The sequence below is a fragment of the Gadus macrocephalus genome, chromosome 22, assembly GCF_031168955.1.
Source record: "Gadus macrocephalus chromosome 22, ASM3116895v1".
Classification (NCBI taxonomy): domain Eukaryota; kingdom Metazoa; phylum Chordata; class Actinopteri; order Gadiformes; family Gadidae; genus Gadus; species Gadus macrocephalus.
This window is the reverse complement of record NC_082403.1, coordinates 18029320-18055821: the sequence shown is the minus strand read 5'-3', so window position 1 is coordinate 18055821 and position 26502 is coordinate 18029320. Positions and strand designations below refer to the sequence as shown.

The 26502-nt window shown below is 44.3% G+C and overlaps 1 protein-coding gene across 1 annotated transcript in view; it reads right to left on the bottom strand.

Annotated features, from left to right (window-relative positions):
- Nucleotides 1-1949: 1949 nt before the first annotated feature.
- The window catches only part of LOC132450808 (zinc finger protein 385D-like), a 39994-nt gene continuing 15441 nt past the window's right edge, over nucleotides 1950-26502 (bottom strand). Inside the window, exons 4-8 of the mRNA XM_060042908.1 lie at nucleotides 23954-24107; nucleotides 20114-20419; nucleotides 17257-17468; nucleotides 9445-9546; nucleotides 1950-2248 (exon numbers count right to left, since the gene is read on the bottom strand). Coding sequence (XP_059898891.1) covers nucleotides 2006-2248; nucleotides 9445-9546; nucleotides 17257-17468; nucleotides 20114-20419; nucleotides 23954-24107 — 1017 coding nt within the window. The 3' untranslated portion in view covers nucleotides 1950-2005. The remainder of the gene's footprint in view (nucleotides 2249-9444; nucleotides 9547-17256; nucleotides 17469-20113; nucleotides 20420-23953; nucleotides 24108-26502) is intronic.

Sequence of the window (26502 nt, the reverse complement as noted above, 5' to 3'; positions counted from 1 at the left end):
CGTCCAGATCTGAAAATACAAGAACTATGTTACATAACGATATAGATAATTTTTTGGTAGTTTTAGAAGAAAAGTTTGCAACCAATTGATTAATGAAATATTGCACTCCTTCAAATCAAAGTACCTTATTTTACTTATCCATGTCAACTGGTGGTGATTGCAAGTACACTGCTCAAGCAACCAATTGAAATGGCTTTGCTGTTCTTAGAATAGCCATTTTTCAATGTGAACGCCTCATAAACAAGAACAACTCTCACTTTGTTGTCTCCCCGGGTTGACTAAATAAATTCTAATATCTGATATGTATGTAGGTTTTGTATTGAATGTTTTATACTTTGACCTCTTTATTGTTCAACTGCTTTGGCAATGTAAATGTTTGTTTCTCATGCCGATAAAGCTTTTTAGGGGTGCTATTAAGCAAGACATTCATCCCTAAAGGGCTTTAGAGCTTGTGCTCTGACTTCTTCAACGCAAGGAAGACAGAGACAAAGATATCTAAAATGCCCTTTGGATGCGTCTTGCGAATAAACAACTCCTCTTCGACCGTGGCTGGATAACAGTCTCTAATATCTACCATATTGCACCCACCATAATAGAGATTTAGTACATAACAACAATAGAGCTAGTTAATTAAAAGAAGTAAAAGTTAATGTCCTCCAGGCAACGATGAAAGAACGCTCAACATTCCTGCTCTGCCTTCCATAGAGACGAAGGGGGCTGAGGAATAGGAGTAGAGCTACCAGATAGATAATCAAGGAGAGCCTTCATCTGGATGTCCTCTATCGTTCATCGTATTTTGGCAACAGTATGAGGAACCGTGGCAGGATGAGCGTGGTTGGGTATGGTTGCACACATGAAGCCCAGAGGACGAGAGAGTATGAAGAGGCAGAGGAATGACTTCTGGAAAGAGGAGATGTTTACTTTGATCTAGATGGGTTGTCTTATCCACGGATTCCAGACTGTGACTACTGGGGCACACACACATTAGTAGAGCGAGAGAGCAAAGGGGCTTTTCATTTTGAGCGTGACAATGCCTCCACAGCAGCAGAGATGTGTACTTAATTCATTTTATATATCACTTTTCTTTTTCTTTCTATATGCTTCAGCAGGACCATATCTGGTACATATTTACTGTTTCTATATTTATCTTAAAATCCAATACATGGACAATTTAAGATCTATCAAAAATATAGATAGATGTTTGAGGTACTCTCAGGCACACACACACACCTGCAAGGATTGTCATTAAGATTCTGCCATTCACACTTCAACACCATTACTATTAGAAAATAATACAAATCTGAAATCCTTCATGCTAGGGTTTATAGTCACATACATCTGGAAAATAACCTACAGCTTCTTCAGCCACCAAGGAAGACTTCTTACATGTGGTTTTAATTTGCGGTATAAATACTTTACTGATTCATAAAGACTTGGTTGACCAGGGAACAGAGGTACAACTTTGTTAAGTTATAGAAAATGTAAATCCTTTGAAACTAAATAAGTGATGAATACAGCAGGTCTTCCAATGAACAGAAAAAGATGGCATATTTTTTTAATGCAAAACTCTTTCATCCTCTTCTGCTATGTGTATCGTCAGCACAGCAACCATGCAGTAAACTGCGGTACTCCTAAAAAGACTACATCTGTAGGAGACGCACCACACACACACACACACACACACACACACACTATCTGCAGCTGATCACAACGCAATCCTGATTGATGGTTTTACATTACGCCAAAGTCCAAAGATATGTAGTCAGGGCTTTGTTTTGAGATTAGTCCAAGAATATCTATCACATCAGATGGCCTCGGGATTTCTGTGTGTGTGGGAGGTTATTGTCTGAAGGCCCCGGGTCCTTGCCGCCTTAGGCTCACGCAAATATGGCATAAGCTCAAACCCCCATAAAGAAAACACAGACATAAGGAATAAGCAAAACAAATAATCAAAATGAGAGGAACTTCCAGTTTGTTTTTATTGCTGTCCGAGTTGTAATCCGGGTCAGAAGGGCGAGAACAAAAGCGGCGTGTGTGTGGAGGAGCAGATGGGCGTGACCGCCGGATGCAGCAGAGCCTGTTGGAGCTGCTGGTTCTTAAAGAGGGCGGGGCTGGAGGTGAACACGGGCCGGAGGTGAAAGGGGACCATGGCTGCCACTGAAGCAGCGCTAAGGTGTCGGTGGAGGAGACAGGTGGAGCTGGTCAGGGGTTTGGCCAGGTCGGGCTCCTTCCGCAGTGCAAGACAGACCTGCAGAGAGGACAGAACGAACACGTCATGCCACGGTGTTAAGGAGGTTCATCACAGACCGCCCTTCCCTCAAAATTAAGGGAATGTCTTTCTTCTTTTCAGAATGAAGGGCTTTACAATGATAAACCAACTAAGGTGTATCCCAAAGAAGCAGGGGGGAGAAACGGTCAGAGCTTGAGGGGAAATTGCATTAAGCATTACAGTGCACATAGCATGCACGTGGCAAAGTGAGAAAACCATGGCAATAAAGTTGGAGAGAGCATTCAAAGCAGTGGCGGTTCCTTAGAGGAGGCAACGGAGGCAACGCATCGTGATTTTCGTAAAAAAAAAATTAAAATAAATTATTATTAAAAGATATTTATTTTTCAAAATTAACTATGTGCAATGTGTGTTTATTACTGAATAATTACATGAAAATGTTGAAAATGTTAAAAAACAACAACTGCGAAGTGCCTTTGCAGGCGCGGAGGCTGGCCGACGTTACTCTCAGCATGTTGTGTCCAGGGTTGGCCACTGAAGGGAGCGGCGGCAAAGAGGCCAAAACCCACTTTTGCCGCCTTTGAGAATAAAAAATAACCAATCACAATTCAGTTTCACTGTTGCGAGGTAAATCATCTATACCATGTTAAACATAGGAAGGGAGGCCAGCCTCATCTACTCCTTGCAACCAATCACAAATCAGTATTTTTTTAAATAATGTTCTGAGCAAATTCGTTCTTTCTAGTCAGTTGCCGCGGCTAACAAAGATTACGACTAACAACGATATCAACATGGAGGAGAATATAATTCAATATCTACAAGAACACAATTTTCGAGGCTACAGTTTGAGCATAAAAGAGAATGGAAGACCAACACCGAGACTGAACTTGATCCAGACCACAAAAGCAGGTGGCTCACGAAGTTTCAAGGAGGAGAACTACGCTCGGACGGAATGGCTAGCTGGCTCTGATCGGAAATTATTCTGTTGGCCTTGCATTTTGTTCAATGAATCACCTACACCTAACCCATGGATTAGCATTGGATTTGATGACTTAAAGAAGAACTTGCAAAGAACCATGGAGAGACATGGCAAGTCCAATAGCCACATTAATTCCAATTTAAAGTTGAAATTGTTTGGACGTGTGCGGATGGATGAAGCCCTCAGCCAGGCAGCTAGCATCGCTACCCAGCGCCACAATGGACTTGTGAGAAGAAATCGGGAGATACTACGTAAAATAATTATTGCAGTGGTATATCTTGGGAAGCAAGAGCAGGCCTTCCGTGGGCACAATGAGTAAGCTGAATAGCCTTAATAAGGGGAATTACGTTGAATAGGTGGAGTCTTACTGTGAGGTAGATCCTGCTAGCTCAACATCTAGAATCAGCCACAGTTTTCAAAGGGACATCAAAAGCCATAAAGAACGAAATCATTCATAGCATAGCAATGGTGATTAAGGCAGACATCGATCGCGAAATTAGTGCAGCTCCATTCATCGCCGTGCAAGCTGACGATACAACTGATGTGTCCTGCCAGTGTCAGATCTCTGTCATCCTTAGATATGTGAATGAGAAAGGGAATGCGTGCGAACGATTCTTAGGATTTGAGGATGTCAGTGCAGAAAGAGATGCCGCGGCTTTAACTGAAGTTGTAACGGGAACATTAAGAAAGTACAATCTGGAGGAGGAATTAATATAATCTACTGTTGTATGCATATCGTTTACTCTGTCTTGGTTGTTCAGGGATGGCTGTCCCATTAAATGTTAGTTTACTGTTTTGGTTTTCTAACGAAGTAAACGAGACGCGCATTCGTGTGCCCAACGTGAGGAATTGTCTCTTTCCATTTAATGCAATTTCCACAATATTTTATTTATGTGATTGGAAGATACGTGTCGTTGACCCTGTAGGCTGCCATGCCATGCATTACATTTAAGCAGCACGCTCGCACCAAGAATGAACTTAACTTTATGAAGTTGAACTTTGTCTGCACGTTTGATTAAAAGTTTGAAGCATTGTGCTCTGCTGATACACTGTTAAGTGTCTAGTTTATTTTAGTTATTATTCTCTCTAACGACGCCTCCAAACGATGCGTCACGCGAGTATGTTTTTTCTAAAGTTGCGTTCATGTTTGCCTCCCTGGTGAGCTCGGCCAGGAACCGCTACTGATTCAAAGACGGAGTGATGGTATAGGCTATATAGTCTATAGCACAATTGCTTCAACCTTATCCATGCTGAAATGGGATGTGGATGGATTGGCATTGTAGAGATCATGGAAGTTCAGTTAAAATGATGTTGAACATTGTACACTTAAGCTGTCCCGGCCACTTCTATCTCACATCCCTTCCCCTTAATACAGGGAAGAAAATTGTCAAAGCTTAAAAGTAAATAAAAATAAAGTTCAAAGGACGCCCCCCGATTTCTTGACTCTCACTCACTGTTTACAGGGACACAGCAATACCCGACAAGACACACCAAGACACACCAAGACCCACCAAGACCCAACATGACCCCAACAAGAAACACCAAGATCCACCAAGACACACCAAGACCTTCAAGATCCACGAAGACACACCAAGACCCAACCAGACACAACATGACCCCAACAAGAAACACAGAGACCCACACACACCAAGACACACCATTACCCACTAAGACCCACCAAGACACACTAACGTTGAATCTCAATTCACCCCTTCACCCAAACCCATACTCCTACCCCTCACTTTTGCGCGGTCACGCACTGGATAGGGGTGTCCCGATTGTCATTTTATTGAGGGGTAGGGGGTAAGGGGGAGGGCTTACAACCCCTTGAAAGTAAGAATTTCGATGGCCAGACTAGCAAACGCGGGTTGCGACTTGCTCTCGCAATACCTAGGGAGAAAATGGAAAATCAATAAAAATCCTAGGCAAGATGGCGGGCGAAACATTAAATAAATGATGATGACCATCGCATTATCATTATGCCGTTTCAATGTAGTATAGGAATTGTCTCTATTACAAGCACAACCACCAAATCGCTACTATGCGCTGATTGCTAGTTAGCAAACTTGTTAACTAACAAACTTTATAACAGTGATAGTTCTTGACGGGGTCCGCCTTCCATTCCCCACTCCGACATTGACGTCTCATTGTTTTCAAACGTCCCACCATTCCGACAATTTCTGTTTCCATTGTCGGAGTTAGGGTTAAGGTTAGGGTTTAGGGGAAGGGTAAGGGTTAGGAATGGGGGCATGTCAGAATGGGGGCATGTCTGACTGGCAGCATGTCGGAATGGCAGCATATCGGAAATTGATTGACATGCAAATAGTCAAGGCATGGGGGCACTACTTAAAATGGTGTCTCATCTCAGATGGTTTGTAGTGTTTAGAACCCTTTTCTTTGCCGTAGTCTTGTTGTAAAATTACTGTTAGGTTAGCATGTAATTTGCCCATAAAGGAATTTTGGAGGATCAATCAGCTTATAAAGCCTGGCAGCATACAGAGCTTTTGCAGTGGTGCAGAGGTGAGGGCATTGAACCTAATCATGCCATACTGGTTATCGGTGTAGATGAAGATCTTGCAGTGGGCCAAATGGAGAATGTCCTAGCGATGTTGGGGACGTGGAAGGAAATTCAGCAGTTATGCTGGTGGCCTTTTTGTTCTTTCCGAATGCAAAGAAGCGGTTGCTTCAAGTTGGGTTCCCCCTGAAGTGAGGCCTGCTGATAGTGAGGCAGTATGGGAGATTGTGAAAGCTAATGAAACTCCCCCTGCTCCTGATGATTTTTCGTTGAGACGTTGAAAATCTTCTTAGCAACTGAGGGTAAATCAGTAGCCGATTTACTAAGTTTTGCACTCCTTCTGTTCCCCCTGGAGGGAATTCACATTCAGTTCTCCAGTCTTTAATTTATGCTATCAGTAGAGCTAATAAAGGCCAGACTTAGAATCATAGATATCGCCGTTTTAGGATTTTCTCCGGTATCATTGCAGCTCAGCTGGGGAGGATTACTGGTTAGAACAGGCGACACTGATGGTACAAGAAAGTGAATGGCCTGAGCAGGAAAACGGAGGCAGAATCCTTGAGTGTTTGAGGGGTCTTAACCCGTGCCAGCTCTGAAGAGTATTAGAATGCACTGGATAATGCGTTTGGGTCTGCAGAGTCTGGCAAGGACCTCTATTTCTCTTTTCGCCTTATACAGCAGAAGTTGTCTGACTATGTCTGGAGCCTTGGACCTATTCTGGCCAAGGTGGTTGAGAAAGGTGGTATTTCAGCCCGAGATAAAGGACAGAGTGAGAGTTGAACAGCTGCTTCGTGGAGCAATTGGTTCTGATTGGAAGACTGCGGTTGAACGAAAGAAAGGCTTATACCCTCCTAATTTCCATAATTTACTTACCGAGATCAGAATGGATGAAGAACATGAGTGGACACGGTAAAGAGTGAATACCCGTGTTTAAAGTGTTGCTGCACGAGATGAGTCTGCAGAGACTGAAACAGACATGATGAGGAACTGAAGGCTGACTTCAAAGCTCTTAAAACCCATGTGTCAGAGATGAATAAGAGGCCTTCTTTCGTTGAAGAGGAAGCTTATGTTCGCGCGTTAACATCCCAGTCATTCCAGTCAGGCAAGGACGGAGCTGAAGCTGTTGCTTTGCGAAAGAAAGTTAACAGATTAGAGAAGAAGATGAAGTCTATAGGCGGTAATGTAGCTGAGCAGCAGCTGCTGTTGCAATGAAGACTGCTGATCGTGGGTCTTCTGCACAGAAGCAGAGTTTTAGGAGTGATGGTGACCGCTTCTGTTACCGGTGTGGGGAAGACAGTCATATCGCAAACAACAAGTGCTGGAAACTGTTCCTGACAGTGATTTTAAGGATGAAACCACGCATTGTTCGGTCAGAAAACAAGCTGTGCAACCATGAAAACTGCCTCGTTTCCTGAGGGTCTGATTGGTCTGCTGTCTACTGTGCAGGTGAAGTTGAATGGTCACCCTTGTACAACGATGGACCATTATTTTTGAGAAATGGTATGACAAACACTTATCGGATGTAACCATCCAACCAGTGTCTGGCTTGGCCATTTGGGCCCTTAGTGATACAAGCTACCCATACTTGGATATGTTGTAGTCAACATGCAGTTCCCTAAAGAGCTTGTTGGGAAACCAGAAACATTGTCAGTGTTGGCTTTGATTTTCCTTGGCCTAACATGCCATATCAGTTCCAGTGTTTTTAGGCGCCAACGCTAGCTTGTCTCACCGACTTGCTGCTCTATGCAGCCATCAAAAGAGTGAAACTCTGGCTCGTACTCTATATCAGCAGTTTTGGGCTCAAGAAAGAGATGGTTTCACAAAGTGTTAGCGAAGGGGACTCAGATTAAACTGTCGGTTTGATTGGATGGATGGACTTTTGCCAGTCAGAGCCTGAAGGCATAGTTGTGGGGGAGGCGAGTGATGCCACGCCATTGCCTCAAGGTGTGATGTTTCAGCCTGTGGTAGCCCCAGGTAAGGCTATTGATCCTAAATGTTTCTCTCTGCTACTGAAGGATGAGTCAAAGAAAGAGGTGAAGATACCTCAAGGCACACCACTACTTAAAATGCAAGTAGCTGACTTGGTGAGTTCGCCAGTGACTGGTGAGATATCAGAAGAGATGGACCCCAGTCAGATTGATTTTGGTGATTCTCCTATTTCTAGGGAATGGAGAGAGTTTTGGTTATTCTTTGGTGCTGTGTTGCTGTCATTTCATCCACATTTTCTCGTCTCATTGAGCATTTCAAAATAAATTTCAATTTCAAAACAGCGCCCCTCTAAATGTTAAATACTGAATACGCTGTAAAACACGATATTGCACACTGCGAGGAAGCCCTTCTGTGATTAGTCAGCAGGGTGCCAAGGGAAACCACAGAGCCCTTGGCTTCACACCAATCGAATCATAGCATCAACGTCAACGTGAACAAATAGCGGGAGATTAGCTCGTTTGTATTTTTATCATATTATCGTATAACCAAGTGCAGTTATGGAGGGTGGTGATTTAAAGTAGGCCTATTTAGTATTATAGGTCTAAGTATTTAGTAATCTTCTGCAGTTATTTTGTTTGGCAAGTGTCAAACGTTGGACGCGCACATGCAACATGAATGCTTGAATCGCTTGAAGTAGTAAACACGGAAGTAAGGCGGAAGGTAGTTTGTCGACGTCAGTTCAAGACGACGCCACTGATTGGTCAAATTTGCGGGAAAGTTGCGGTGGTTGGTTTAAATTGCGACACCGCCAGGTTCGAAATTATCATACATGGTATTTCTGGTTCTTGCCACCTCTTAGGCCATAGTTCTAATGCTAGGCTGAGGCTACCTTCCACCACGTCTCACCAACGTGACGTCATCGCGAGTTTCATTAGAAAACACCCGTTACTACAAACACTGGACTTTTACACCATTTTGGAGACATTTTTAAAATGACATACATATATTGAGTACTTTGTGTACCCATTCATCGACAGTGGTAGTTAACCTGCAATACGGCTTTTACAGCGCTAGGGGCTGGCTTAAATCAGGTGTATTCTGCCGGCCTTAGGCCTATCGCATTTGATAGTAGAGGCTTGAGTGCTGAAGAAAAGAGATATCATACTCCCCAGCTTGAGTTTTTAGCCCTTAAGTAGGCAGTTGTGGATAAGTTCCATGATTATTTATACGCGGTGAAATTCACTGTGATGACGGACAACAATCCTTGACGGAAAATAATTTGCGACAGGATAGGCTTAAGGGGTAGGCTAAAGGGGTATGGGTGAGGGTTTGGGTGAAGGGGTGCATTGGGATAGGGCCAAAGATACACAAAGACATACCAAGACCCACCAGGACACACCAAGACACACCAAGACCCACAAAGACGTACAAAGACCTACCATGACCCACCAACACACAAAGACCCACCAAGTCCCACCAAGACATATATAAAGACCCACCATGACACAAAAAGACCCACCAAGACATATAAAGACACACAAAGACACACTGAGACCAAGGAATAAGAAAATAAATGCATTCCATGGAGTGGGCCCTTAAACATCACACACACACACACACACACACACACACACACACACACACACACAGACACAGACACAGACACACACACACACACACACACACACACACACACACACACACACACACACACACACACACACACACACACGGAGGTGGTGGGCTCTCACAGGATTTCTGACCGCATAAAGCCAGGGAGGGAGGGGTACTCACAGCCTGGAGTCCGTGCTCTCGTGGGGTAGGGGGGTAAGGGCTGAACTTGGGCTTGGCCGGCTTGCCTGCTGCCCGGTCTTTGTGTCTCCTGCTGCTGATGTGCTGGAATGTTATAAACAGAGAGAGGGACAGAGAGAGAGAGCAATATAAAAGAGAGAGAGAGGGATAGAAACACAGACACAGACAGATGTCAACAGGCCCAGCGCCAGAGCGGAAAGCAAGCCGAAACAAATTTGCTGTATTTGGGTATTCATGGGAAGAGAGGAAATTAAGGAAAATGTCACCAAAGTTCTCCATCTGGAATGTTGATGTTTTCCTCCTCCACATTTATCAATGTCAGAATATTTGTTAGCAGATTTTTTAAAAGAATCAGCGAGTTTGGATTGACAGGTCCATACAGATGGACATCAATAGAGTTCACAGGTTCCAGTCCAGATCAACTGATGAATATTCATGACCACCTGGCTCAAATATTTACGCTGTTAAACCACCCTGAGAGCAGATTAAGTGTATTGTTGTGATCACACAGGTACACTGTAAATAGATGGCCTGTAAGGCTCAGGCGGGTGCAACATGCCAACCCACTAGCACAGGAGCACTACAAGGGACTGTACTTGCCGCTCTAATCTTCTCGCTTTACACCTCTGACTTCTGTTAGGACTCTGAGCTGTGTCACATTCAGAAGTTTGCTGATGACACGGCCATTGTGGGATGCATAAGAGGTGATAGTGAGGAGGAGTACAGAAGCCTTGTGAGGGACTTTGTCATCTGGTGCCACACAAACCACCTGCAGCTCAACACCTCGAAAAACCAAAGAGGTGGGCATAGACTATGGGAAGTTCAGACTACGTCGTAGACCATTCAGATTGAGGGGGCTGTAGTTGAGAATGCTGTCTCCTACAAGAACGTTGGACTGTGGCTTGACAACAAGCTGAGCTGGGCAACTAATACAGACCATCTGTACCGGAAAGCCTAAAGCAGGCTATACTTCCTGAGGAGGCTTTGATTATTCAACATCTGCAGGAAACTCCTGTGGATGTTCTACCAGTCTGTGGTCGCAAATGTTCTGTCTACGCGGTGGTGTGCTAGGGGGGCAGCATATCTAAGAAGGACTCATCAAGGCTGGACAAGCTGATCAGGCGGGCCGGCTCTGTGGTCGGCAAGAAGCTGGAATCTCTGGTGACAGTGGCAACAAACTGCTGGCTATTCTGGACAATGTCGGCCATCCTCGGCACACTGTTATCAGCAATCAGAGGAGCTCGTTCAGCGATAGGGTGCTCCTCCACAAGTGAAACACCAAAAGACTGAAAAACTCCTTTGTCCCCCATTGCCTTTCAACTTTGGAGGATAGAGGTTAGGGTGGAGCACCAGGCCTGACCCACCACCCACTACATAACATTACACTATATCAAACACAACTTCGCTGTTTGATACAGTTTTCGTGCACTGTGTTTTTGCACGGTTTAAGCACTCCTGCATGTAAATATTGGCTTGTATACTATGAATACTATTGTATATTGTGGCAACCTGGCCCCGACACGGCGGCCCTGGAAGCCCAGGGGGCAGGTAATACTAGCACTCTACCATCCTTTTCCCCCAGAGGGCGCCAAGGGTCGCATTGGCACGGTCCCACTCAACGCCAACGGGAGACACCTGTGTACCAGGCCAATCAGACCCAGGTGAGGGCTATATAAGAGAAGCTGAGACGTAGTCTAAAGGCAGGAGGTATGTGACCCATGTAGGAGCCGAGAGCGGACTGAGATTCCCTACCTGGACGGACCTTGGCCCCAGGACCCGGTCTAGAGAAGACCACAGGACTACACGGAAGGACCTCCTCACCTGGATACCAGAACAGCGCGTGAGATACGACCACAGCATCCCCAGTGGCTCACGGAGCCCAGACTCTTTTTAGTTATAGTTTGCATTGACGGGTGATTCCCCTTTTTTCTGTTTTTTGGACTTAATAAACGTGCCTTGTTGGCAGTTTGAGCATCAGAGACTCTTGTTCATTGATCGGAGGTGGGCTGATAGAACCGGGTTACCACAATATATTCTTGTATATTGTTCCCCTGCATTTACATTTTTAGCATTTTCGATTTAGCATTGAGCATTTTGCACATTTATAGTTTTTTACTCTTTTATTTTGTAACCTGGTGTTGGCTGCTGCTGGAAGTGCAATTTCCTGAGGAAACTTTCCCGAGGGATTATTAAAGTTCCTATCTAACCTATCTTGTGTGTGCTGAAATGGCCGCAACACCTGCAGCAACAGGTGGTTAGGATTGGAACAGTTTATTGGTGATGGAACACAACCCAGTCGCCAAGAAAAAACGTTGACGGTGTACGTTTCCATGAACACTGGAGACGTACTATTACAACGTAAAAACAGCGTGTTATACCTACAGTATCCACGCGTGCCGCTGTGGAGGCGGGTTTCGGGGTTTGGGTTTCACGGCTTTCGCGGCAAATTGTGGACACGATTGTTTAGGTGGGGGGGAGGTAGACTGTTGTTGACCGGGGAGGGGGGGGGGGGGAGACACGTTTGTTGAGGGGGGGACGACGACACGATTGTAGGGGGGGGGGAACACGTTAGTTGAAGGGGGACGACGACGACGACACGTTTGTTGAGGGGGGGGGAGACACGTTTGTAGGGGGGGGGGGGCACGCTCGACAACGAGAGTTGTTTTTTATTGAATGCTCGACAACGAGAGTTGGTTTTTATTGAACGAGACTTCAACACGGAACAGCTGCACGATACGATGGTCACGTCACTCTCGGTGACGGTGTCGACAACAATGAACACACGAACAATGTTAATAGAACAACACACAACCACATAACATCCCGAACCCATCAACCCCACTTAATCCTAACAAAACAAGTTAACAAAAGCCCCATTTGTCAACTGACAACCCCAATTCCCAGAATCCCCCGCGGCTCCGGAACACGTCGTAGCTTAAATTAATCTTTATTATCCGAATGGGAAATGCAATATTTTAGGACAGATACACCATTAAACGTGTTTCTAATGACATTTCTAGCGAGAAATGTACATTTTCCTTACATAATCTTCAGTCAGTGAATGTGTATGATCTTTATTAATCTTTATTATCTGAATGGGAAATGCAATATTTTAGGACCGATTCACCGTTAAACGTGTTTCTAATAACATTTCTAGCGAGAAATATACTTTTTACTTGCAGAATCTTCAGTCAGTGATTGTGTCTGATCTTTAGTTTTATAGTTATTAGGATTTGATCGGATCGCTCGCATGTTTCAACGTCAGGTTGTTAGGCTGCTTTCGCTAAACTAGCAGCTCACGTGCTTCCTGCGTTTGTGTTATTAAACTGTTACTTTATGTAACTTTTAATGATATCATCTTGTTAGAAACACGTATATCTGAGAGGCAACCCAGTCGCCAAAAGCATTCGTTGACAGTGTACGTTTCGTGAACACTGGATTACGTCGCATTTCAACATAAAATAGCGTGTTATACACACACACACACACGCATGCGCGCACACACACACACGCACAGACACACACAGACACACACAGACACACAGACACACACACACACACACACACACGCACACGGTGCATTTCGCTGCTAAAACAACAACAAAATATTCCCTCAAATATTATTACTCAAGAACCGTTTTCCAAAGAACGAAATGTAAACCAATGCATTCTGAATGGGAGTGTTTCTCCGATTTTTCCATGCTACACAGAACGAAATGTAAACCCATGCAAATAAAGACTTCATGGTCATAATAATTTGTGTGTTGGGTGGTATTCTATTTTTTTCAACGGGGCTGCATCCAGTCACTTGACCGTCATGCTGCTATGGTGGTTGCTATCGACCGCCCCCTCTAATCCTTACATGGCTCTAAAAACCACGCGGCAAAGGAGCTGCCGTAAATTGTGTTGTTTTTGTCGTAAACTGGGGTCCGACGGTTAAAAAATAGACAGATATTCCGAGGTATCCTTAAAAGCCAGCTTGGATGTTTTTATTTTCTGCAGTTTAGACTTCTTCTATAACCTATTTTTGAAAGCAAAACACCAAGTTCATTGATTTAACGAGGCAGGGTTATTTGAAACAATTTATTCAATAAATATTTGTGAGAGGTCATTCCTTCTCCTGAGTTTGCTTCCTATTTATGTCTAGTGTACACCCCTACCGTCCAAAAGCATCCCCCCCCCCTCCCCATATGGATTTGGAGAGTTGTTGCCACGTCCCAGTGGTGGAAGTATCATATAATATGAAAGAGGGCATTCAATTATACTACAATTATCAATTAGAAGGCCGAAGCCCTAAAGGAAGTGATGCAATAGGTGACTGAGGCGAGAACATTTAAGTAAACTGTACCTTGGGGTCTCTTATATATCAAAGGGGGTTTCAAAGGACGCATACGCTTCAACCTGTGGCTCCAGCCCTACAGGAAATGACTCAGCAAGTGCTCCATCTCGTTGCACCTGCACCCAGCGGCTCGCTTGCAAGATTTTGGCCTGAAGTTCTTCCCAGACCTATACCCTAACAGTCCAACATGCATATCTGAGAATCAGGCCTCTCTTCAATAATGACAAAATGTTATGAGAGAAATACAGATTCACTTTTTGTTATCTCATAAGCGGCGTGGTGCCGGCTCCTTTTGACCTTTTGACCCCAGACTTCAAAGACGTGGCCACAGGCCAGCTGTGTCTACACACATTAAGCCACAAATGTACACCTCCATCCCGCAAAAAATGGGGCCTAGAAACTAACCTCTGTCTTATGTACATTGACTGTACTGTTGGAGGTCACGCCCCTTTTCCGGCCTTTTCGAGATAGCTAGGGATGCTAAAATGTTTACACACATTTCCCGGGGCCCCGAGAACGACATATCCAAGATTTGTAGTTCTAGCCCATAGAGAAAAAAAGTTTTCCCAAATGGACTGTCATTTGGACAAAGCCCCTTCAGAAGTGTTGCCTGCGAGACCTAATGGTTCAGAATGTGGTGGAAAAACAGTTTTTGAGATAGGAAGGTCCTACCGCCCTGAAATTTGAATACCATATTCTAGGGCCTAACTGGGACCCCCGCACCGAAACTTGGCCCGGTCCGACCCCGAGTGCAGGAAGGGGGGGCCTGGACTTTCATAATCTTCGCTCGGTGAATGTAAAGGATGTTTGGTCGGATGTTATGACGAAGAATCATAATGTGAATGGGAATATTCTATTAATGTCTTGATATCATCTTTCGTCTCAACACTTCTGCTGCAGCCGCTTAAAGTCTCACTCCGAGAACCTTAAAATATGAATCAATCCATTAGAAGTATGAAAATATCTTCCCGGTCGTGCAACAAGGCAAACAAGGTGTCCTTTGACATCTACGTTTCGAGACGATTGCAACAGTGCCACACATTTTGGAGGCCTTTATCAATAATGACCAGCTATAGATTTGCTTCCCGATGGAGATTTTTGACAAATTACATGTTAATTAGTATCTACACGTTAAACTGAGTCCAATGAGATCAAGCTCGCCCTCTTGCTACACCGAGATCATGTCCTAGACCTAGGTGTACCATGTAAAATACATGTTACCATTAGCTAGAGTGTCATGCTTGGTGTCATTGGACTCAGCTCAACGTGTAGATGCTAAATAACATGTCATTTGTCACAATTTTCTATCGGAAAGCAAATCAATAGCTGCTCATTATTGATTAAGGCCTCCAATTTCGACAGCTAATTACTACCATTAAACATGTTCGAATATGCTCATGCATGGCACCGTTGCAATCGCCTGGAAGTGTAGATGTTGGAGGACACCTTGTTCGCCCTCCTACGTCACCGGGAAGATATTTACATGCTTCTGATTGACTAATGAATTGATTCAGCTATTCCCCCAGAAGTCTGGGGTCAAAAGGTCAAAAGGAGACGGCACCAGCCCCGTTGAAAAAAATAGAATACCACCCAACACACGGAGATTAATGATATTTAAATTATTATGACCATGAAGTCTTTATTTGCATGGGTTTACATTTCGTTCTGTGTAGCATGGAAAAATCGGAGAAACACTCCCATTCAGAATGCATTGGTTTACATTTCGTTCTTTGGAAAACGGTTCTTTAGTAATAATATTTGAGGGAATATTTTGTTGTTGTTGTTTTAGCAGCGAAATGCACCGTGTGCGTGTGTGTGTGTGTGTGTGTGTGTGTGTGTGTGTGTGTGTGTGTGTGTGTGTGTGTGTGCGTGTGTCCGTGCGTGCGTGCGTGCGTGCGTGTGTCCGTGCGTGCGTGCGTGCGTGCGTGCGTGTGTGTGTGTGTGTGTGCGTGCGTGCGTGTGTGCGTGTATAACACGCTATTTTATGTTGAAATGCGACGTAATCCAGTGTTCACGAAACGTACACTGTCAACGAATGCTTTTGGCGACTGGGTTGCCTCTCAGATATACGTGTTTCTAACAAGATGATATCATTAAAAGTTACATAAAGTAACAGTTTAATAACACAAACGCAGGAAGCACGTGAGCTGCTAGTTTAGCAAAAGCAGCCTAACAACCTGACGTTGAAACATGCGAGCGATCCGATCAAATCCTAATAACTATAAAACTAAAGATCATACACATTCACTGACTGAAGATTATGTAAGGAAAATGTACATTTCTCGCTAGAAATGTCATTAGAAACGCGTTTAATGGTGTATCTGTCCTAAAATATTGCATTTCCCATTCGGATAATAAAGATTAATATAAGCTACGCCGTGTTCCGGAGCCGCGGGGGATTCTGGGAATTGGGGTTGTCAGTTGACAAATGGGGCTTTTGTTAACTTGTTTTGTTGTTAGGATTAAGTGGGGTTGATGGGTTCGGGATGTTATGTGGTTGTGTGTTGTTCTATTAACATTGTTTGTGTGTTCATTGTTGTCGACACCGTCACCGAGAGTGACGTGACCATCGTTTCGTGCAGCTGTTCCGTGTTGAAGTCTCATTCAATAAAAACCAACTCTCGTTGTCGAGCATTCAATAAAAACCAACTCTCGTTGTCGAGCGTGCCCCCCCCCCTACAAACGTGTCTCCCCCCCCTCAACAAACGTGTCGTCGTCGTCGTCCCCCTTCAACTAACGTGTTCCCCCCCCCCCCCCCCTACAATCGTGTCGTCGTCGTCCCCTCAACAAACGTGTCTCCCCCCCCCCTCCCCGGTCAACAACAGTCTACCTCCCCCCCCCCCTAAACAATCGTGACCACAATTTGCCGCGAAAGCCGTGAAACCCAAACCCCGAAACCCGCCTCCACAGCGGCACGCGTGGATACTGTAGGTATAACACGCTGTTTTTACGTTGTAATAGTACGTCTCCAGTGTTCATGGAAACGTACACCGTCAACGTTTTTTCTTGGCGACTGGGTTGTGGAACAAGATGTCTAAAATGTATGCATCTTTCGTTTATTCTATGAAAGCAAGTAAATACATCTTGGTCTAGGTTTTTAAAAATTACATTTTCATTGGCCTGAGAAATTCCCTCATCGAGACGAGATAAAAAGCCAAGAAGGATCTTTCTGTGCAAAAATATGTATTCTGTTTTCACAAGGTAGGTGTGGCCTTTGATATCAGTTGCCCCGATCGTAATAAGACCAGTATGCAGTGTTATCCTGAAATGAGGGCATACTTTATTTGCAGTAGTTTGCACATTTTCACACCCTATCAATGAGCTCTAAGGTAAGTTTGTTGGCAAAGCCAGAGCCTGTGAAACCCTTTGAGGTTGTTACAGTGATGTGATGGCAGCACAAATAGTTTTGTTTTTGTTCGATTTATCTCCAACTGATATTTTTTCCAACCACACACCTGTTTGAGCTGCGTCTCGGAGTTGACGTGCACGTCACAGATCTGGCAATGGAACGTCATGTTCTGCAGTCCCGTGGATGCATCCAAGGCTTCCACAGTGGGGCCTGCAGCAGTCGCAGGAGCCGCATACTTGGCCTTGACCCCTGATCTGGGGAATGACTTGATGGCTCCGCCCCCTCGCCTTGCCTCCAGCATGGTGCTGTGTTTAGTACCTTGAGAGAGAGAGTTCTTCAACTATAGTTGGACCTCTTCTTTCAGGCGTGGGCGTTGTGCCACCATTCACCAAGCAGACATCTCAATACACATAAAGGGGGAGCCACATCAACTCTGACACTCAACCAACAACAGCCACGATTCTCACTCACATCGTCGAAGGACAGCTTCAGAACACGATCGAGAGAAGGGCGTTGCCCGATAAAAACACATTTGATTGCCTTTGTTTGAGAGAGAGAAAGGACCATGGTCAAGTTGCATCTATAGTAACTTGTTATTTTATATAGAAAGCGCAATATGGATGCAATGCTTGAGATTGAGTTTCTCAGTGGTGGTAGTAGTGGAACACTATTTAACGGCTTATCTTTTTAATGTACATCTACACTTTTTTTAAAAGATTAGCCGTTAAATTCCATCCATGGACATCCATCCATTCTATACATTGCATACCGTAGAGTTGACAATGTGGTGAAAGTTTAAAATCTATCCCACCAAAAAATCCTGGCCTCCCTCAAAGCAACTCCTCCAAAAAATTTGACTAGCGTGCTGGCTTTAGCAATGAGTCTTCCGAGCCTTGTGGAAATCTTGTCAGAATATGACCAAAGATTTACTAAGATAAATTGCCTGGCTTTAATCTTTGTGCAAAAAATTAAAAGCTACTTGAATAATCCCAGACCCATGTAGAGGTTTAGTCCTAGTTCAGTCTATGGAAATAAACACAAAAAAATAAATGTAAATGTAAATCTCACCTGCATTTTTGAAATGCAGGTGAGATATTTCTGATTTAAATTATTGTGTACAATCTGCATTTGTGCATTGACACCAAACTAAGAGATAATTATCAGCTGCTTGAGCAGCAACACAATGCTTATTTATTATCCAGTTGTGGGCAACGCTTTAAAACACAGGATTTTTTTATCATTACTATTATATTTTAATGAACCTGAACATAAATTAACATTATCATTATTATTATTGTTAGAAAAGCCTGTACAGTGCTTGTTGTGGATTCTATTAAACACCCGATACGGTACACTGTGATGGCTGGACTGAGTAACGGCCCATGGAAAGAGTTCAATGATACGTTGGTAAATATAAATTTGTTTGTAAAATTAGCTCATACACAATAAAACCGTATTTGCCTTTGCTATCTGTAAAACACCAAAAGAACCGTTAATATTATGAAACATTCTAAAAAGCTTGTAGATGGATGGTAAGGAATTTCAAGGGCAGTGCAACATAAAATTAACAACTTTGGTTTTGTTTGTATTTTTCCTCACTTTCCCACATCCGATCATCTTGCAGAAAGTGCAGAAAGCTTTTCTGCTTGTTACGGAAAACTATGGTGGCGACTGCAGCCCAGAAGCAAACTCATTTCTAGTTTAATAATTTGAACATGTGTGAAACAAAATGCGAATTAATGTACTCTTGATGACATCCCCATTGCTATCACCGTCTATTCAGCCTCCTCTGCTGTGTTATAAAAAGGTCTAATATTGGAAGAAGTGGCAGATGTCTGCTAAGCCAGAGAAATTTAAGGCTACGTTTACACGATGACGGTCTGAACAGAAGACGCAAAAGTGGCGTCGCGTATTCACTTTGAATTCGCGTGGAATTCGACTGGGTATGCATGTCAGGCGGCTAGGTGGTGCTGTGATACACTATCACACAACACCGCCATGTCTGAGCGCATGCGTAGAATCTTCCTTCTTCTCTTATCCGTGCCGCAAAAAACAAAAAGATCCTTCTCTGTGCATTAATTCTATCTGTACATATCCTGTACATCTCGTGAAAAGAATCCTGTACGCTTGTTAGAGCTGCCAGAGCAGCTTGAAGGTCCGACGCATGGAAATAATCTGACATGTTTGTTTATTTCCTTGTACTGGCACATGTATGTGACGTAAACGCGTACGAGACGTGAGCAGATCTGAGCAGCGTCTTGGCAGTGTAGACGGAAACGCTACGGCAGAGCGTATTCAACTTTTCCACTCTGGAGGGTGGTTTCAGATTTATGCGTTTTCATGCCCCAAAAACGCCGTCACCGTCTAAACGAAAGGCACTTCCGATAAAATATTTTGTCGTTTTTACCCGCAAGCGTCCTCGTGTAAACGGGGCCTTAAGTCTGAGCCAGGGGGAGTATTTGCGCCCAACGAGAACGCCCCTCAATAAGGGCGTGAAACAGCTCGTTTGCACTCACACTTTACTTCCGTAACAGTGTGACGTCAGACTGTGCAGTGGACGCTGCTGTAGAGCAGAAATCTCACCTCCCAGGTATCAACAATGTTTACAACTTCTTAGGGGTGTGAATTTGCAGACACCATCGCAAAGCGTTAGACAAATCACAGCAGAGTGGGCTACTCGGGAGGGGGGCCTTAAGGCGATATGACACAAAACAGAACGCTTTTGAAAGACAGTGAAATTGGTTTTGCGGAAATCAACAGTGTGAGAATAATAAGGGGTATTTCTAACATACAGGCATATAAACCTAGTCTAGCAATCCCTCCAAAAGCAAATATTAACCCTAAAAAAGCATGATATGGGATCTTTAATAACACCATCCTATTAGACTACTCTAAACTACACTAAACTACGCTACAGCTCACTACCCTTGACCACACGCTGAACAGACGGAGTTCTTCCTTACCGCTGTTATGGGCCTGGAGCTGGGAGGCGGAGTTTACGGCCACCTTGCAGAGGGAGCAATAGAGCAGACGAATGGCTTTGTCATCCTCACTCTCTGTCTCCTCCCCCGCTGCCATCATCTCCTCCACAATCTCCATCCCCACCTCCCCCACCGCCGTCTGGCCTTCTCCATCTCCGAGTGGTGCTGGTGGCCCCGATGGGCAAGGGAAGGTGGTGGAGGGGTCAGAACCCTCCCCCTTCAGGGTGGCCACGCCGGTGCTACCCAGAGACTCCACCTCCTCCCGGGTGGAAGGGGTAGCAGCCCAATCTAAAGGCACGAGATAATAGACATCAAGAGAAAAGATGGTGAAGGGAGGACGGAGTAAAGTGGTGCTTGATTGTGAGTGTGCTGTTGATTGTTTGTGCGCCGTCTGTGCTCGTGTGTGTTTGTGTCTGGGCTCAAGAAATACCGGCTCCAAATGAAAGTGGTGGGAGGTATAAGTAGAGAGACAAACGTTTGTCCAGAGAAGAAGAGAGAGGAAGCGAGCAAGAGAGAGAATCAGAGAGAAAGGGGAGAGCAAGAGAGACAGAAAAGATCAAAGAAAGAGAGGGAATGGAGAGAAAATGAATAGAGAGCGAGCAAGCGTAAGGGTGAGGCTTCACTGGACAGTGGACACATAAGAGCCAGGCAATTATGAGCCCCATCAACCTCCGTATTATATAGAACTGCTTTAAAAACGGTCAATAAATCTGAACTCTTTATCTGTTGGGAGCAAAATACTCAGATTTAGATGTTCACTGCGCAATAATATCAACCATTACCATTGGTGGTGGTTAGGTCCCCCCTTCACTGTAAAGCGTCTTTGAGTGTCTAGAAAAGCGCGATATGAATTCAATCCATTATTTTATTATTGTTACTGATGTGTGTGTGTGTGTCTCTCTCTCTCTCTCTCTCTCTCTCTCTCTCTCTCTCTCTAATAAACCAGCTTGATCTCGCACCCCAATTTACCCTACACATATTGGTGGTTTCATTTAGATGTAAATGTGATTAGACGACTGAGCGGATCCAGGGGCTGGACTTTGGTAGGGGTGTTGCTGGGTTGTCTCTACAACAGAGACAACGCAGCGATATTTCTCTCTCTCTCTCTCTCTCTCTCTCTCTCTCTCTCTCGTAATCTGAAGAGCTGCCTTGTTTAGTGACTACGACCTGAAAATAGTCTCTCCTTCATTGTGTGTGTGTGTGTGTTTCTAATAATATATATCTTGTGCTGTCTTTGGCAAATAGACCGAACTGCAGCCGCTTCATCACGGCTTTGCTTCTATCATATGAAATTTACTCCTACATGCATGGAGAAAAAAAACTAACATAGGCACATCACGCCTACGTTCGTTTTGTGTGTAGCTATACAAACACACACAACACACCACAAATACCAAGGCTTCAAAGAGGTTGACAAATGTTGCAGACACTCTCCCACACATCTGTAGGCCTTGTCAGGGCCGTTGCACCAAGTCCTGGGCCCCTATACAAGAGGTACTGATGGGCCCCCCTGCGCTGAATTGTTGACGGGGGGGGGGGGGGACGACGACTATGTGCTAGTACTATGGGCTGGTTGTTGAATTATTATTATTATTTTTTTTTTTTTTGTGGGCCCCCCCTGGGCTGTGGGCCCCTAGAATCGTCATCACCTTTCACCCCTTTACGACGGCCCTGGGCCTTGTTCTAGAGATGGCTTTAAACACTGTTACGGCCGTGAGCCGACCGCATTGTCTCCCCTCCCTCTACATGCGCTACCCCTCCTGTTTTTCCCCAAAGCAGCTCAAGTGGGCGGGTCCTTCCGTCCCCGGAACCAACCAGAGAGCGACGGCGCCGTGGAGGCGTATAAAAGCCTGATGCGCCTTGCAAGCGGGGCAGACACCTGTAGGGAATCTAGGCGCGTAGTCGCATTCGTTTGAGAGCAAGAGTTTACGTTTGTGTGTTCCAAGATTTGGGCCAGGGTAAGAAGAATCCTCTGTACTGATGTTGTTCATTTGCACTCTCATTTAGGTTTGTCACTGTTTAGCCACACTAGGTTTAGGGGGTGCTGGTCATTTGTATTTCTGTTTTCGTTATGCTAGAGTAGCCAGTTAGGGTTTGTTTTAGGACCATTCGTATTTAGTTATTAGACAGGTAGCTCCATTTTATTTTAAGGAGTTCTCTTTTGGTTATATTTGTTTCTTTGCGTTGACAGCACCTAGCGGCCCATTTCTGATGATTGTTTCCTTCTATTCCTTTGTTGGGTTATCATAAACACTATAATTACAACCCCAATCCACCGGGTTGTGTGTGTGTTACTTCCCTTTTTCCCCCTGAACGAGTAGGGGTCGTAACACACACACATTTACTGTACACCTCTCTATAAATGCAAATAGAAACATGCACACATTTTTCATGGTGTGCTCTGTACATTGGGGTTGATCTGTTGAAAAGTGGCTACAGTACAGTGAGAGATCCCTGCAGGCGACAGAAGGGAAGTCACCTGTGGAGGCTTCTCCAGTGAGGAGAGGGAGGAAGAATCCTTCTTAACATTGTTGAGAATAAAAATTTAGCTTGGCCAGACTACTGTAATGAATGAATGCCTTTAAATATGACTACTTTAATGCCTTTGTATATGTAATGTTCGTTTCCCTGGGTAAAGGGACATTAGCACCCCCTATTGCCTATTGACAAATACTTCAGGGAGGACGTTCCTCCCTCAGCCTCCATTGACTCTCATTCATTTCCCCGAAAGTGTTGGCGGCCGGTGAATAACATGGGGCTCAACTGGAGAGAGGAGGAAAGTCCTCCTCTGAGGGGGTATGACTAGCTAAGGGATCTGGAGTGCGCCAACGTCTATTCACGAATAGGCTGGAGCCCGAGTTCCGCTATGAACCAATAAGCAGGAGCCCTGGCTGCGCTATGAACCAATAAGCAGGATACAGCCCGGAGGGAGGGGTTATTCCCTCAAGTCTCTATGAGAACCAACAAACCCGCTCAGTCGTATGCCTCATTTCCACCGAGCGGTGCGCTACTGTTCGTTGCGGTACAGTGCGGCTCTGTTCGCTTATATTGGCGTTTCTAACGCCAAAAGTTGAGCAAATATTTCGACACTCCTCCGTTGGGTTACCAAGCTGTCTGAAAGGGTGGCGAAAACGTGGAGCTACACACGCCGTTATTCTGAAAACACTTTAAAAATATTCCCTTTTGTATGTCCAGGTAACTGATTTTGAAACACAAACAGAGAGGAGGATTGACTGTTTGATATTGTGGAAAGGATGTTAGTGAATGATTGAGAGCATGGTGCATTTTAAATGGCATCACCTTTGGTCTTGTCTTAATTTTTCTTAAAACAATTGTAGCTGAAAATAAACAGCCAAATTACAACCAATAGCTTCAGTCATTGAGGGCAAAAATAATCCCAGATAATTTTATTGTTTTACGAATCAAGATTAGGCCTGATTTGATGAATTGGCTTTACATCCTTTCCTTCTTTCCTTGTAGTCCAAGACATGCTGCCCACCTACTTTCAAAGTACAATGCTGCCACTGGTGGATTTGTATACATTTTATTCACATAATTATCCCTCCCTTCTATTTTGTAGTTCACCAAAACACCCTGAAACAACTTGAGTCTCACATACTTATGCCACCATACGCCACTAACAGTGCAAGCAGGCCAATGGCAACCAAGCGAACAGTCCTTCCTTCCTCACTTTAAAATCCACCAGCCACCACTGGAAGTCACACATTAAAGTCAGGGGAGCTGAGACAGCCAGACCACACGCGAGCAAGGAAAAGCATGCATACATTTAGACACACACATGCATACACACAAACACACTACCTAGCAGTTCTGAGCTGCAGGGCTCTGTGTCTGGGGGGTGTTTTTTTTTTTTGATGAGCGGTTCAGGGGTCCAGGTCTTCTTGGTGTCCATGGAGTCCAGAGCCTTCAGCCTCTTGGCGTGCTTGGTGCCGCTGTAATGGGACGAGGCCTGCATCTGCACACACACGTCAACAAAGTGTGTTTCAGATCTAGTCCACACCCCATATGGTTACCTCAGAGTTCATCGACAGCTGACACCCCCGGGCTTTTAAAAAGCAAAACTTTTAAATAGGGACATTGTCGATACATAGAAAGAACATTCGATTCTCCAAACAAACCTACTGGCTTGGATTTGTCCAGAAACAGTTTTCCCAGGATGTAGTAAAAGTTAGAAATTGACGTCAGATAAGATGTCTTTCCGACATAGCTACCGACATCCACATATTCTTTCGGGAGGTTTATTTCACGCAAGAAGGGTTGCCAACCGTCCCGTAAAATACGGAATCGTCCCTTATTTGGCAATTAAATGTTGCGTCCCGTATTAAACCAATACGGGACGCAATTTGTTCCGTATTTCCATAAATGTCCAATACACATGTCTGTCACACACACAAATACTAAATCTAACAATAATGATCAAAACAAAACATAGGGAATACTACGGTCAGCAAAATTGTCGCGGCGGGATCTACGCAAGACCCGCTCCGGTCATCTGTGTGTCTGCGCATGCGTGTGGTGGTCACGGTTGCCTAGCGACAGACACCACACACCGGCGCTGCTCACAAAACCCGCGCCTTTTAAAAATGCCCACTACACCCGGTACTCCACCACGTCCTCAAAAGCGTAAACGCTTGCAGAAGTACGGACGTGAGTGGGAAGACGCACATCCTTGGCTGGACAGCGTCAATGGAGATGTTTACAAGGCAAGTTGTAAAATATGTCGGCGAGTGTTTTCAGTGGCGCACGGTGGGCTGTCTGACATCAGACAGCATGCAACAGGAGAGCAACACTGCAGACACGAAAGATCACAGAAGACCCAAGCGTCAGTGTCACAGTTCTTCATACCCCAATCATCTCCTGAGGTTGATACGGTATGGGACATTATGTTGTGATTGATTTCCTATCTGGTTGTGCTTTTGCCAGAACATCGCAGTGCATGGGCAGAGCCTATTTTAGTAAACTGTTGTGGTTTGATTGATTGTTTAGGATGTTGAGTTTTAAAAGTCGAATGAACGACCATTTATTTAATATACAGAAGTATATAAATATTATATATGGCCATTTAAAGAACAAATCATACTAATGGATTAACAGTTAATAAATAAAAAAGTACATTTGTTAAAAGAAAACCTTTATTCTTTAATATACATACATTTCCTAGATTAAAAATGTTTGTAGAGCTTTCTGTGTATTCTGTGTCACAATTTTTATATTTTTGAGGAATGCAGTGTTCAGTGATCATTACATAAATTATATTATTAGTGTGGTTTAACTGTTTGGATGACCTGACTTCTTTTCGAGTGACAAGACAGGCAGCAGACAAATGTTCAATTTAATCAACAATATGTCATCCCACTCTTCCTCTCTATATTACCGCAGCTGAGGTGACACAGGTGTACCACACAGTCAGACACAACCTCAGCTACAACAGTGTTGACTGTGCACATAAACTGAATCTAAAGATTCTCCTGGATTCAAAAATTGTAAATAAAATGTATAGGGAGAACAAAGGCAGAGGCAGTGGTTAAAGATGTCCTTGCTCCAAAGGCAGTGGCTGATGTTCTCAAGGCCCTAACATCAGATAAACCCCTCCCATTTTCCATTCAGACAGATGCATCAAATAAAGGCAACAGGAAGATGTTCCCCCTTGCTGTTCAATACTTCAGTCCAGAATGCGGGGTCACCAACAAAATGCTGGATTTCATTGAAAATGCAGATGAGTCCGCTGCTGGGATTGTAGCTCTCATTGAGCAGTCGCTTGACAAATTTGGCTTATCGTTGGATCATGTGACAGCATTTAGTGCACTGCAGACAACACAAATGTGAATTATGGAATTCAAGACTCTGTCTTCACCAACTGGAAGAAGTAATAAAAAGATCTGCTGCAAGGAAACTGCCATGCCCATATTTTGCACAACTCAGTGAAGCATGCTCTTGACCAGCTCACTGTAGATGTGGAAAATGTTGTGCTGAAGGTCTATGCCTTCTTTTCCACATCTGCCAAACGAAGAGAATCACTCAAAGAGTTTAGTAGGTTTTGTGATGTTGCGTTCCAGGAAATTCTGCGACATGTCACAACCAGGTGGCTCTCCCTTAATCCAGCCATCACCCGGCTAATGCAAACCTGGATTGCACTGAAATCGTACTTCATCAGCCTGGGGGGAGGAGTGTCCCAAACAACTTTGAGCATTGTTAAATTTCAGTGAGGAAGATGGAGACATTGTGGAGGTTTACCTTCTTTTCTGCAATAATATCCTCTCTCTCTTTGAGGAAGTTGTAAAGAAGCTGGAGAGTGATGAAACCACCTGTGTTGAGTTATATTCCATCATGGAAAACTTCAAGCAAAAGCT